This window comes from Osmerus eperlanus, chromosome 9 (genome assembly GCF_963692335.1).
Source record: "Osmerus eperlanus chromosome 9, fOsmEpe2.1, whole genome shotgun sequence".
Taxonomy (NCBI): domain Eukaryota; kingdom Metazoa; phylum Chordata; class Actinopteri; order Osmeriformes; family Osmeridae; genus Osmerus; species Osmerus eperlanus.
In genome coordinates, this window is record NC_085026.1 from 2,591,262 (window position 1) to 2,606,164 (window position 14,903).

A 14,903-nucleotide genomic window follows, 5' to 3' on the forward strand; every position below is an offset into this window, starting at 1 on the left:
AGAACCTTCCATCAACACTCCCACAGGAAGGCTGGCTCTCTGGGCCTGTTTGAAGTCTTACATAACCTATCCGCTACTACCCCTCCTACAGACACACACACTCACACCATCAGTAACCCTGCATGGACCAATGTCTCTCTCCATCGCTTTTTCAAATTCTCTCCATCTCACTCGCTCTTTTTCTCGCTCTCCTTCTCTCCTCCATCAATCTTTTTGGTATTTTTTGGTCCTCTTTTCCCATCTCTCCTTCCTCTCGTTTACCCCTCTCTCTTCTCTGACCACAACCGCAGGTCCAAGCCAACACAAACACAGCTCAGATTCAGATCAATTGGAGGAGTTCTAGTGTAGCCATGGCGACAGGCCACAGCGCTGACAGACCACTGGAGAGGGTCTCCATGTGAGAGCGTGAAGAACCAACACAGCTGTCCTGTAACTGGCATTTACCACGGTTACACACACAGAACACAGACTGAGAGGAGATGGCTGTACCACTGGGAAGCTGGTCTGGTGTGGTCAAGTTTGGTCTGGTCTGGTATACTGGTCTAGTCTAGTCTGGTCTGGTCTGGCATACTTTGGTCTAGTCTGGTCTGGTATACTTTGGTCTAGTCTAGTCTGGTCTGGTATACTTTGGTCTAGTCTGGTCTGGTCTGGTATACTTTGGTCTAGTCTGGTCTGGTCTGGTATACTTTGGTCTAGTGTGGTCTGGTCTGGTATACTTTGGTCTAGTCTGGTCTGGTCTGGTATACTTTGGTCTAGTCTAGTCTGGTCTAGTTTGGTCTGGTATACTTTGGTCTAGTCTGGTCTGGTATACTTTGGTCTAGTCTGGCCTAGTCTGGTCTGGTCTAGCCTGCTCTCATTTTAGTTCAGTCTGGTCAGGTTTTTTGTCTGGTATGCTTTGGTCTAGTCTAGTCTGGTCTGGTATACTCTAGTCTAGTCTGGTATACGTTGGTCTAGTCTAGTCTGGTCTAGTCTGGTCTGGTATACTTTGGTCTAGTCTCCTTGTTGCTCTCATTTGTCTGCCTGAGCTGAAGTCTCATTTCACATTATGGCCGGTTAGGGTGCCACTGGGAGTACAACGGCACTTAGGAATGCTTGGCTGGACCTGATGTTAGTTTCCTCCAGGATCACAATGACTCGTATTGAGAGACTTGTTGCTCTTGTTGGTTAGTTGTAACGGTTTCAAATTATTGTACTCGATGTGAAATATTTTTCTGTTGATTGGTTTTTCTACAGGGACACTCTTGCACTCTTGTGAACTCTGGTCGCGTGAAGTTGAAGTATTTAAACAAATATGTAAAACAATCTGTATTCTTGATCTGAGGCAAAGGATCTGTTAACAGAGAATACGGCCCATACTCTTGACCTGGGGAAAGGATCTGTTAACAGAGTGTATGGTTTTATATATACAGACCAGGGGTGAACCAAATGTATATGTTACTTTTAAGATGCATGTTTAAAGTTGTTTTCTCTCTTGAACAGAGATCTTATTGGGATTTTTATTTTTGTTTGAATTGTTTATCACTTGTATTATTGTTTTTATTGATTTTATGTAAAGCACCTTGAGCTACAATTCTTGTATGAAATGTGCTATATAAATAAAGTCTTACTTACTTACTTACTTACTTGTGGGGAGTTTCATGTTGTTCAATTGTAACTTGTTTAACTGCATGATCTTATGGTTCTTCCCTTTGGCACTTATTTGGTTTTCCACAATGTATGCTTCATGTTTTGGCTGCTCGCAATGTTTGGGGCTATCTCGTTGTTATGATCAGTGACCTATGCTCTTTTGTAAAGCTCTCTCTTGGAAGTCGCTTTGGATAAAAGCGTCTGATAAATGCATAAATGTAAATGTAAACTGGAACTAGAGAGGGTACAATTTCTGGGGAAATTGTAGGGTGTGCTTGCTTGCGTCGGTTGCACAGGGGTCCGTTTTTAATGACATTTTTACAACTGATATATTTTATATAAAATATTTTAATATATTGTATATTTTATATAAAAATGTATAGGGCCTACTTATTATTTATAAAGATTACATAGATTTAAAAGCATCTTTTTTTTTGCTGCTCATTTACAACTCAAAATACGAGTGAAGTGTAGAATGAAATAGATGTCTTCTCATTTCCCCTGCAAGAGGCAGCCTCATAGCTGAATCAAAACGAATAAATTTGGCAGACCGGTGTCAAAATTGACCTAATCTCTATGACTTAAACGTCCTTTTAAGTTTTTCCCTTCTCGTGATATTTTCAAGAATTTAGCCTACTCATATTGCATTCATTCATTAATAAAGAACCCCCTTTGAAGATTATTCTACGACGTTACCGGCAGTAGAAGATGGAATCGCGATTCAAACAGTACCATCTGCTAACTGAAAATATGCCCCCAAAAACGTAAACAAGCTTGACATTTATTTAGTGGAAAATCGCTTTCATAAAAAGCTCACTGGTAGTGATCATTGTCAGTAACAACGCAAAGTGCGATATAACCCTGTGTGGAGAAGCTGCCCCGGTAAATTGTACTACTACAGTACAGTAGACTACTGCTGTGTTCGTCTTGGTAGCGATTGCGTTGGTTGAATTGGATTTAACGTTCCGTTGTACGGTTTAGGCTGAAATTAATTATTTTCATGAACAGATTGACAAAGTTTAGACTGTGGCAATGAAGTTAAGGTTAGTAGTTAGATAGACTTTTGATTTAAGTAAGGGGAGTGCCGAACATGTTCTGTCGCCGTTTGACTTCCTACAGCTGTGTAGTTAGATGTTTTTGTAGTGTCTCGCGTAGGCTACAGCGTTGCAGTGAGCCTACACCCACAAATCGTTTACTTGTAATGTCATAATAAATCCTACAACGAAAATGTATTTGTGAGGAATGTTTATTTTAAGGATTGAAAACAAATGCATCATAGACCATAGTATGTGTTGCCCGGGCAACAGAGGCTAATGTCATGATGCTAATGCTTCAGTGAAATAGTAGACTACCGTTTCCTAAAGTAGATGTGGGCCTACTTCCTTAATAATATCAGCTAATATTGTACATTACATTTCACAATTGTGTTTCACATCACAAAGTAAAATGAGTAAATAGTTATCACCCTGGCCTCTTTGCTTGTGGCGTTTCTGCAGCTGCCTTGCAGTAAAGCTATAGTTAGCCTAGCTATCCCCCAAGAAGGGTTGCCAGGTCTGTGTGACAAAATCAGCCCAATGGCCAATCAAAACCAGCCCAAAAACCAGCCCAATATCAGAACTCAAAATATGCCCCTGCCAAACCATATACACTGCTTTTAAAGTCCAACAGCATTGCTATCATTGCCAAATGTATTGTAATATCTACAAAGTAACACCAAATGTTTAGTATGCCAGCATTAAAAGCAGTTTTCAGGAGGTTTTCTCTGGAGACTGAGAGCATTAGGCACGTGTGCACACGCACAGTGCGTGTGTGTATGTGGGCTTGTCCCATGTCAATGTGTGTACATGCTGATCTGGAGTCATTTTGGTAGGATTTGGGTATAAATAAATTATTTCATTTAAAATCTGGATTTTTATTTAAAAATATTCATGTAATTTACATGCAAAATAGGTCTACCCGAACCACCGGACAAAAAATTCAACCCGCGGCAACACTTCAAAAGTAGCCCAATTCCGCGGGAAAACCGCGGACCTGGCAACACTGCTCCCAAGTTAACAGATGCGAAACGAATGTTCTGATACAGGTAGTCACGCGTTTTCGTGACGTTAGTGACGTGGTGACGTTAGTAACGTCAGTGACTGTGGCTAGCAAATTAGCCACCGTTAGCTTCACTTTTCACCACAAAAACGCAATTTCTACTTAAACCATGCAACAGAACGTAAATAAAAATACAACCAACGCAATCGCTACCAATACGAAACTTTTGACACCTAGGTTGTCTATCTAGTCCAAATATTGACTGATCCTTAGGGGGGCGAAATAAACAATAATAAATAATATATATGTGAGAGAACAAAGGTTGTGCCTTGCCGAAGGCAAAGCACACCAACTAGGATGTTATGATGAAATGCTGAGACATTGTTGAATTATAAAGAGATTTGACCCTTCTGGTATGACTGAATGATGATTACTCCCCTAACCCTTATCCCTTATTCCTTATCCCTTGCACAGGCCCAGCCCCAGCTCCAGGCCCAGCCCCAGCTCCAGCCCCAGCCCCAGCCCAACCCCAGCCCAACCCAGCTCCAGGCCCAGCTCCAGGCCCAGCTCCAGCCCAGCCCCAGCTCCAGTTCTTCTCAGCTCAGCAGCTGTCCCTTCAGGTCTGGTGTCTTCTCTGATTAGTGGACTGGAACAATGCAGGTCATTGTGACCCAGGGAACGAACTCCCTCTACTCTCTCTCTCTCTCTCTCATCTCTCTCTCTCTCTCTCTCTCTCTCTCTCTCTCTCTCTCTCTCTCTCTCTCTCTCTCTCTCTCTCTCTCTCTCTCTGTCTCTCTCTGTCTCTCTGTCTCTCTCTCTCTCTCTCTCTGTCTCTCTCTCTGACTGTCTATCTATCTCTCTTCCCCCTCTCTCTCCCGACCTTGCTCTCTCCCTCATCCCCTCTCTCTCTCCACCTCTTTTAACTTCTTTTCACCTCTCTCTCTCTTTCTCTCTGCCTTGTTCTTTCACCACCTCTCTCCCTCCAACTTTCCCTCTCTCTGTATGGACAGGTGCCAGAACCACAGACCACAGGGGCCCAAACCCTCTGATACTGTCAGACCTCACAGCAATTAGACAGTAACCATGTCAGCTGCCGACACACACACGCACGCACGCACACACACACTCTCAACACCTGAAGGCATAGTGTCGCAAACAATTACACAAACGGCCTAACCCTAACCCTGAGTCAAACTGCTATCATCTATCATCAAGGACATACATGTAAGAGCACACACACACATGCAGAGGGGACATAGAGAGGTGTGCCTACTAATTCTGAGTGTTAAAGGAGAGACAGGTTAGTGCGGAATAGAGGTATAGAGACAGACAGGTAGTGCGGAATAGAGGTATAGAGACAGACAGGTTAGTGCGGAATAGAGGTATAGAGACAGACAGGTTAGTGCGGAATAGAGGTATAGAGACAGACAGGTTAGTGCGGAATAGAGGTATAGAGACAGACAGGTTAGTGCGGAATAGAGGTATAGAGACAGACAGGTTTAGTGCGGAATAGAGGTATAGAGACAGACAGGTTAGTGCGGAATAGAGGTATAGAGACAGACAGGTTAGTAAGGAGCAGTGGTATAGAGTACAGACAGTCAGGTTGGTGAAGGAGAGAGATTGACAGACAGGTTAGTGAGAAGCAGAGGTGTAGAGACAAGACAGACAGGTTAGAGATGGAGAGACAGACAGACAGACAGGTTAGAGGGGAGACATAGGGACAGACATGTTAGAAAAGGAGATAGATCTACAGGTTTGAGAAGGAGAGAGAGACAGACAGACAGGTTATATGGGGAGAGACATGGGGACAGGTTAGATGGGGAGAGACAGACAGGCTAGATGGGTGAGAGACAGACAGACATGTTAGATGGTTAGATGGGGAGAGACATGGAGACAGGCCCTGCCTGTCCCCTCCAAGAAAAGGGCCTGGTTATCAGTCATCCATGATCCCGTGACCCCATGACCCCTAATCCCTGGTTCCTGGTAGACAGAGGCACAAACCTGCATCTTCGCAGAACACACACACACACACATTTCTTCATTTGAAATCTGCTAGTGATACAGTGAGGGTATGGATCTGAAGAGCCTGCAGGAGGTCCACACCAGCCCCTTACAGTATGTCTGGTTGCGTAACACTTAAAACCCAAGCCTGCATAGAATAACCCATATATTCCACTGGCTTGAACAGACAGTTTCCTTTAGGTTTTTCTTTCGGACAGTCTACAAGAGAAGGCCTCAGCCCTGAAGCTAGAGCTAAGAGAGACAGACTTCATCTCTTTCTTTCAACATGGAGTTCTGTTCTAGTCGTTCAGCCCTCTTGGGTTAAGTTCTGTTCTAGTCGTTCAGCCCTCCTTGGGTTAAGTTCTGTTAATATCGTTTGTGTCTGCTTGATATCATGTTGCAATGTTATTGCTGTGCTCTCTTTCGCATTCATATTACTTGTTTATTTAATCTTTTTCATGTCTTTACGGTTGACATCCGCAATATGGTGTGTGTGTGTGTGTGTTTGTGTTGAACACTGTATGAGCTAAGGTGAATCACTGATACAATCAGTGTGTGCATCTGGCTTAATATGTCATTGCTTCTCTCTCTCTCTCTCTCTCTCTCTCTCTCTCTTCTCTCTCTCTCTCTCTCTCTCTCTCTCTCTCCTCTCTCTCTCTCTCTCTCTCTCTCTCTCTCTCTCTCTCTCTCTCTCTCTCTCTCTCTCTCTCGCTCTTATCCAGAGCGACTTACAGTAAGTACAGGGACATTCACCCCCGAAGCAAGTAGGGTGAAGTGCCTTGCCCAAGGACACAACCTTCAGATTATTAGGCCGACTCCCTCACCGCTCAGCATCTGACTCCTTACTTGGAATGGAGTGGAAATGGTTTTGAGTTGGGGAACATTTCTGAGTGTGTTTTCCTGCCCTGAACACATATCAGGTCACCTCTGCACCTCCAGCCTGTCTGCTGTCATGCAGGACCCTGGAACTATTGCATTTTCTATTGAAAGTGTTACTAGCCCCAGCCCCAGCCCCAGCCCCAGCCCCAGCCCCAGCTCCAGCTCCAGTCTCAATGCAGTTACAGGCTCCAGGGCTCAGACAGGCTGTGGCAGGTCTGAGAAAAGACTGGGAGGACTTCTTCTATGCCTGGGAGACAAGCCTCACAGAAAAAAACCTGGTGACAGGCAGTCAGTCATGTGTTCAGAGGTGTGTGCATTTCGGAGTGTGTGCGTGCGTGGGTGTGTGGATTTCTCTGATTGCGCAAGGTCGCCTTGCATCACAGGGCCCTCTGACAGGCTTGATAAGATGTGATGGAGGTGATGCCCCAATTCTCTGAATGTTCCGAGACAGGACCAGACACGCACACAGCTGCGGTCGCAGGTTAGTCGCTCTCTCACGGTGACAACCTGAACTGGCTCCAGGCACAGACCCACTCCTGAACTCCACAGGCAGGTCGACGAAACCACGGAAGAAATCCTGATTACATCAGTTGCTTTACGCTGTGGGAAAAATAAACATGTTGCACAAGGTTTTGCCCTGCAAATGATTTCGCACCAAGGAATAGGTGTGTGCGTGCGCCTTTGCGTGTACTCGTGCCTGCCTGTCTTTCTCTCTTAGGGGAACATACATCAGTGTTTGTGTGTGTGTGTGTGTGTGTGTGTGTGTGTTAGTGTGTGTCTTTGGCCAACCAATTTGTCTATCAGCACTACCTGTGTGTCTATGTCTTTCTGCAGTGTAAGCACATTCCCCTGACCTCAACCCCCCCCCCCCCCCCCCCCCCCCCCCAACACAAACACACACACGGTGTGTAACCAAGTTGTATCGCCTGCAACTCCTTCCTCTGCGCAAAACGCTGCCCACCTGTGCCATCGGAAGCTAGCTGGCCTGAGCGGCGAGTGGGAGAGGTGGTTGTTGCCGTCAGAGGACCCTTGGTGGGACCCCCGGTGCGCCAGTGAGGGAGGAAGTGACCGTGCTGAGCGACTCGCGCCGTGGCCCGTGACGTCGCTCTGCTGTCTCAACGTCGTTGTTGATGAAGAGTCCTGGCTACTTGTAGTTTCCATACCGACATTTTCTACAGCTTGTAGGAAGATAGAGATGACTGTGGTTGGAGATGTGCATGTAGATGTATGGTGTAAGGCTCGTGTCAACTCGATGGCTCTCACACCCTCGTTGTGTGACTTACTGTAGCATTGCTAGTCATATGTTGATAAGTAAGGGTCAAGAAGTGGTCTGGTTGTTCTTGTGTATAAAAGGAATTTTAATGCATTGCTCTGTGGATTCTTGATCTCCTGAGACCTTCTCCTCAGCTCTAGCTTGTCCTTGTACTCATTCTCCTTCCTCACATCTTGCTGTCTCTTTGATTTACAATGATCATGGTAGAGTAGGTAAGACTTAGGGCCAATCCCAATACTCCCCCTTACCCCTTATCCCTAGCCCTTACTTTTGCACGTTCACCGTGAGAGCTAGTGGTGTTCCAATACTCTTTTTGAGCTAGGGGTAGGGCTAAGACAAAGCGGTATACACCCCCTTAAAACCAAGTAAGATCGGGAGCTTACTTGAAACCTAGGGCTATGTGAATACTGCGCGACCAGCAATAATGGGCGGCCAGATCATCCAGAGAGTCCGATAAAATGTAATATTTTCATCTTAATTTATAAAAAAATTATGACAGTCTTGTTTTGTGCTATACACAGTCCTGTACACATATTATTTGCAACCCATTTTCCTAATTGAAACGTTTCTAAAAATCGCTAGTTTGCTACGCTAATGTTACAGTGCTGATTTGCACAACAGTCCCGCATTTCTCTCACTAGCATGTCTACAGTTTTAAGTAAACTCCTATTAGCAGCGAATTTCATTTGATATCATTGAATAACACTACTTCTTTGGAGATATCGATACGTGCTAGATGACGTACCCGTAACCAAGTGGCGTCCCATTTCTTAGGGATATGTAGCCCTTACCCCTCAGTTTTGAGGGCCAAGGGCTAGGGGCAAACTAGAAGGGCTAGGGGTAAACTAAGGGGCTAGGGGTAAACTAAGGGCTAGGGGTAAACTAAGGGCTAGGGGTAACTAAGGGCTAGGGGTAAGGGAAGGGTAAGGGGGAGTATTGGGATTGGCCCTTAACCTTAATTTTGTAACATGTTTGTCTTGTAATTGATTTCATTCTATTTGCAATGTTGTTAAATGTATATTTCATTTTAACCTTACTTTCACAATTCTTGGTCTGATTTAACCCATCGAGTCAAATAACTGTAATTCCATTGGTATTTACATCATTTGGTTCATGTTAATACATTCCCATCTTCCTTTAAACCATAGGGGAATTAGTTTTGGTTGGTTGGCCAATATTTAACCCCCTACAATGGTATATAGATAGAGATGTAGATATAAATGTAGGTAGATGGAGATGTATGTAAATATGGATGTAGCTATACATATACTGTATGTAGGTACATAAAGATGTAGGCGTAGAGAGGTGTATGTAGATAGAGATGTAGGTAGATACAGATGTATGCAGATGGAGATATATATGTAAGTAGATGGAGATGTTGGTAGAGGAGAAATGAGAGGTCAAGACAGAGTGAGAGGAGGGAGGGAGAAGAGAGAGAGAGAGAGAGAGAGAGAGGAGAGAGAGAGAGAGAGAGAGAGAGAGAGAGAGAGAGAGAGAGAGAGAGAGAGAGGAGAGGAGAGAGAGAGAGAGAGGAGAGAGAGAGAGAGAGAGAGAGAAGAGAAAGAGGGAGAGAAAAGGGGAGTGACAGAGGAGAGAGAGAGAGAGAGAGAGAGAGAGAGAGAGAGTGAGAGAGAGAGAGAGAGAGAGAGGGAGTGACAGAGCGCTGCTTTTCTAGATCCTAGGGAGAACAAAGGTGTCTTTGTGAGTGCTGAGAGAGTGAAGTGGGTCCAGGGCTCAGGGAGTGGTGACCAGTGTACACTGACTGCATTCCTGCAATGAGATTACAAGACGCTTTTCATTTATACTCCTCCAGGACAACACACTTAAACTCTTCCCTGCCTTCCTCTCTCTCTGTCACTCTCTCTTTCTTGCTCTCTCTGACTCATTCTCCTCTCTTTTTTCTCTTATTCCGTCTCTTTATCACTCTCTCTCTCTACCTCAGAATTGCTCTCTTTTTTCTACTCTCACTGTATTTCTGTCTGTCTGTCTCTCTACCTGCTTTCTCTTTCTTTTTTTCCTCCATTCATTACTCTCACTGTATTTCTCTCTCTCTCTCTTTCTTTCTCACCCCCCTCTTCTACTCTCCCACCTCCCTCCAGCTACACACAAACCTTTCTCTCTCCTCTTTCCCTCCCTTGCGTCATTGACATAATCAATGCAATTTCCCTCCTGTGCTCTCAGTCCATGGTGACCCCTCACACCAACTGGGGCATCCCTGTCCCATTAACCCCTCCCCGCCCCTCCTCCCCACCCCACCCCGCCCCAGCCCCCACCCCGCCCCAGCCCCTGGCACACTGCTGCATTGTTCCAGCAGCAGTCCCAGTTGAGCTTCCGAAAAGGGATGGACAGCACAAAATATCTCATTTGCCAAATAACATTTACGGTCCTGAAACTCCTGACTTGGCTTACCTCTAAGAGTCACAGTAAGAGAAGGAGGGAGGAGAGGAAGAGAGGGGGAGAGAGGGAGGGAAGTGTGGAGGGTTTGTGGGGGGTTGAGAGCAGAGAAGATGAGTGTGTAGGTATGTGGAGTGGGAGGTTGGGAAGGAGGGGGGGGGGAGGAAATTGGAGAGAGAGGGAGAGAGGATGTACCTAGGGAAGTAGTGTGTGTGGAGAGAAACTGTACACACCTTTCTTCTTCCCCCCCCCCCCCCCCCCCACAGCTTCTCCTCGCTCCCTCCATCTCTGGCTCTGTTGCTGAAGTCTGAAGTGTTCGTCCCAGCCGTCTCACAATCTGGAGAAAACATCTGACCTCAGACGCCCCCAACTCCACTCCTCTCCTCTCTTCCCCCATCTCTCTTCCCCTGTCCTCTCTTCCCCATCCTCTCTTCCCCTGTCCTCTCTTCCCTGTCCTCTCTCCCCATCCTCTCTTCCCCTGTCCTCTCTTCCCCTCTCCTCTCTTCCCCTGTCCTCTCTTCCTCATCCTCTTTCCCCTGTCCTCTCTTCCCCCGTCCTCTCTTCCCCTGTCCTCTCTTCCCCTGTCCTCTCTTCCTCCATCCTCTCTTCCCCTGTCCTCTCTTCCTCCATCCTCTCTTTCCCCTGTCCTCTCTTCCTCCATCCTCTCTTCCCCTGTCCTCTCTTCCCCTGTCCTCTCTTCCTCCATCCTCTCTTCCCCTGTCCTCTCTTCCTCCATCCTCTCTTCCCTGTCTCTCTTCCTCCATCCTCTCTTCCCCTCCTCTCTTCCCCTGTCCCTCTTCCTCATCCTCTCTTCCCCTGTCCTCTCTTCCCCTGTCCTCTCTTCCCCATCCTCTCTTCCCCTGTCCTCTCTCCCCTGTCCTCTTTTCCCCGTCCTCTCTTCCCCTGTCCTCTCTTCCCCTGTCCTCTCTCCCCCATCCTCTCTTCCCTGTCCTCTGCTCTCCTCCATCATGCATCCTCTATGGTGGCATGCTCCATGCCACCATAACGCCATAACAAGCACACTCTTCTCCTCGAAACCTACTCTTTTATCCGCTCGCTCACTTCGGCATCCATACGTCAGTATCAAATTCCAACCCCCAACGCTGGTGTTTGGCGTTTCCCTCTGCAACTCTCCTTCAACCTCTCCGTCTGTCCTCCCATGCTTTGTTTGTAACAAGCGCCTTGCCCCAAAAGCTGCCCTCCAGCCTTCACTCAGCCTCACAAAGAGGCTGGGAGCCTCTCAGTCCTTTTGCACACTCGTGAAAAACAAGCGTGAGGGAACCAAATGCATGACACAAGTCAGTGGAAAGCTGTGAGGATCCATTCAGCAGGCTTTAAAGCCACTCCAGTTTCATTAAGCTCTGGAAGAAAAAAAAGAAAAAATAATAGCCATATCACTCTTTTCTCTCCCACTTTTATCAGTTTTTCTTTCCACATGCCTCTTGCCTTTTTTTTTAACCCCTTTATGTTTGACGCTTGTGTTGTTTTTGTCAATTATTTTTTCTCTGGTCAGGGAGAGAGGAGAAAAAGAGAGACAGACAGAACAGTGGAGACGTGGAGGGTGATGAGGTATGGAGGTAATGTGTGTGTGGAGGTAGTGGTGTGTAGAAGTAGTGTGGGGAGAGAGAGAGAGAGAGAGAGAGAGGAGAGAGAGAGAGAGAGAGAGAGAGAGAGAGAGAGAGAGAGAGAGAGAGAGAGAGAGAGAGAGAGGGAGGGAGAGGAGAGGAGGAAGAACAAAGATGCAGTGGGAGTGGAATAGGGTAGAGGCGGGGGGGGGAGTTAGTCTGTATTCAACTCTTTTTTACCACATCAAAGTCAGGGCAGGCAATAAAATTCAAGAGCCTATCTACATTTGCACAAAGTTCCTCCTGCTACCTCCCCATACAACCCCCCCCACCCGACACACACACCCTCTAACGTCCCCTAAACCATCTCCCTCTCACAGAGTACACTCCTGGATAACAGCAGGCCAGTCACGCCGACAGGCCCTCAGACCCCCCCACCGGCCCATGTCCAGGTGTCCATCTGTCTTTAGATCTATACTCTTTCTTTTCGTCTGCCTACCTGCCTCTGTCATTTTTCTGTCAACCCAGCCTGGCCTATCTATCTACCTGTCAGTGTCTCTCAGTCTGCCTGGCTGTCTTTCTCTCAGTCTGCCTGGCTGTCTGCCTGGCTGTCTTTCTCTCAGTCTGCCTGGCTGTCTGCCTGGCTGTCTTTCTCTCAGTCTGCCTGGCTGTCTGCCTGGCTGTCTTTCTCTCAGTCTGCCTGGCTGTCTTTCTCTCAGTCTGCCTGGCTGTCTTTCTCTCAGTCTGCCTGGCTGTCTTTCTCTCAGTCTGCCTGGCTGTCTTTCTCTCAGTCTGCCTGGCTGTCTGCCTGGCTGTCTTTCTCTCAGTCTGCCTGGCTGTCTTTCTCTCAGTCTGCCTGGCTGTCTTTCTCTCAGTCTGCCTGGCTGTCTGCCTGGCTGTCTTTCTCTCAGTCTGCCTGGCTGTCTTTCTCTCAGTCTGCCTGGCTGTCTTTCTCTCAGTCTGCCTGGCTGTCTGCCTGGCTGTCTTTCTCTCAGTCTGCCTGGCTGTCTGCCTGGCTGTCTGCCTGGCTGTCTGCCTGGCTGTCTGCCTGGCTGTCTGCCTGGCTGTCTGCCTGGCTGTCTCCCTGCCTCCTGCCTCCCTGACTCCCTGCCTGCCTGCCTGCCTGCCTGCCTATATATATCTCAGTCTGTCTGCCAGTCTGTCTGTCTCTCAGTCTGTCCGCCTGTCTGTCTGAGGCAGCACGCGTGGCACGAGGGTGCAGGAAGTGACGGTGAGTCTGCAGAGCTCAAACCCAGACGGAGAGCCATGCTCTGATAGCGTCCGGACCGCAGCGCTTGTTTCCGTGCAGCTCTGGAGAGACCGTGGCCTTCAGAGAGCTGGGTGATGGGGTGGGTGGGGTACACAGCTCACCGTGAAGCATTATGGGTAACAAGCCAAAGCACCGCCACTGTGGTGAGAAAACAGATGGAAATAAAGAAACAAAGGAGTGTGTGAGAGGAAAAGGACAGTGAGCAAGGGGAAAGACAATAAGGGAGTAAGAGAAGGGAAGATAGCGAGACAGAGCAACAGATAGAGAAATCAGAGGACCCATTCAGCATTCAGGTTACCTACCCTCTCTCTCTCTCTCTCTCTCTCTCTCTCTCTCTCTCTCTCTCTCTCTCTCTCTCTCTCTCTCTCTCTCTCTCTCTCTCTCTCTCTCTCTCTCTCTCTCTCTCTCTCTCTCTCTCTCTCTCTCTCTCGACCCAGGACAGCGCTCACACCAGAACAGAAAACAACACATTACATGTCACAGGAGGAGAGTGAAATAGTTTGGATTCCAACTTCCCGTTCCAAGGCTTTAAAGTGGTGTCCAGCAGAGAGACAGATGGAGAGAAGATAGGTTTGGATTGTGAACAGATTCAGGTCCAGCAGAGTACTTTATACCATGTCAGTGGTGGAGGTTGGTAAACATGTGGGTCAGAGGTCATCAGTATCTCTCTTTATTTAGGCGCCTTTAATCAAATTGAGGTATAGTGGTAAACAAAACAAACAGACTCAATCTCTATACTCTATAAGGGTTTCAAATGTATTAAAGAAATGCTGTCTGGTATTTCTGTAATGTTGGCAGTGTAGTAGAAAGTGCATCTCTGTTTCTACCTCACCTGTCGTACCTCTCTCTCTCTTTCTGTCCTGTCTCTCTCTCTCTCTCTCTCTCTCTCTCTCTCTCTCTCTCTCTGGCTGTTCTGTCTTGCTTGGCAAGAACGTTCTTCTCAAGAACGCAAGTACGTTAACGTTCTTCGGATTGATAAACAGCCTCTCTCTCTCTCTCTCTCTCTCTCTCTCTCTTCTCATCTCTCTCTCTCTCTCTCTCTCTCTCCTCTCTCTCTCTCTCTCTCTCTCTCTCTCTCTCTGTCTCTCTCTGTCTCTCTCTAACTCTCCCTGCTGCGACTAAAGTTGATGGAGGGAGAGAAAGTCGGCAGGCCAGTGGAGGACACTCTCCAGCGAGTCATTCAGCATACCTGTATTCATACCTGTTCACCCATGACGCACACACACTGGTTTCCACAGTAATTCCACCATAGCGCTCACACTGTGTACTGAGTACTAATGACCGTCACCTGTTCCTCATCAGCAAGCACCCCCAGTACTTCAGCACACAACCTCAGTTACTCACTGTCCAGCCTTGAACATGGTAAAGGACTCCTTACCTGCTCGACAAAACAGTTTTGCCCCCTGAGCTTAGTTCTTCTATCTCCTTCGTCTCTCTCCAGGGTTCTCCTCATCTTTGTGCCTTGTCCAACAAACTGCCGGTCACACTAGTCATCTGGCTTTGGGTCTGGTTCATGCTGACAGCTGTCAGTCGGAGACGCGCACACGCATATCACTGTCGGCGTGTGCCACACATGCACACAACTCTCTCAGTCTAACCCCTGTTTCTCAAACAGAAAAGGAGCAGAAGAAGACTACGTTTAGTCATTTACCTGACTCCCTTATCCAGACTCGAGGTTGTGTAATGCTGGGTGTTGTTTGAAATGATTCTTTCTGACCTGAAAAGGGTTCTATCTGCAATGTCAACGACGAACCGGGTGGTCTAGTGCTTGGTTCCCAGTAGTACCTTATTATTTGAGAGTGAGAGACAGGAGAGAATGGCACCTGGACAAACGAGGAAACACCTGGAAATCGGCTAC

At 47.2% G+C, this 14,903-nt stretch overlaps 1 protein-coding gene across 1 annotated transcript in view; it reads left to right on the forward strand.

The window, feature by feature from the left end:
- The first annotated feature begins 13,660 nt into the window (after window positions 1–13,660).
- Window positions 13,661–14,903, forward strand: part of plekhh1 (pleckstrin homology domain containing, family H (with MyTH4 domain) member 1) — a 22,902-nt gene continuing 21,659 nt past the window's right edge. The window contains exon 1 of the mRNA XM_062469493.1: window positions 13,661–13,675. Within this exon, the coding sequence (XP_062325477.1) occupies window positions 13,661–13,675 (15 nt within the window). The remainder of the gene's footprint in view (window positions 13,676–14,903) is intronic.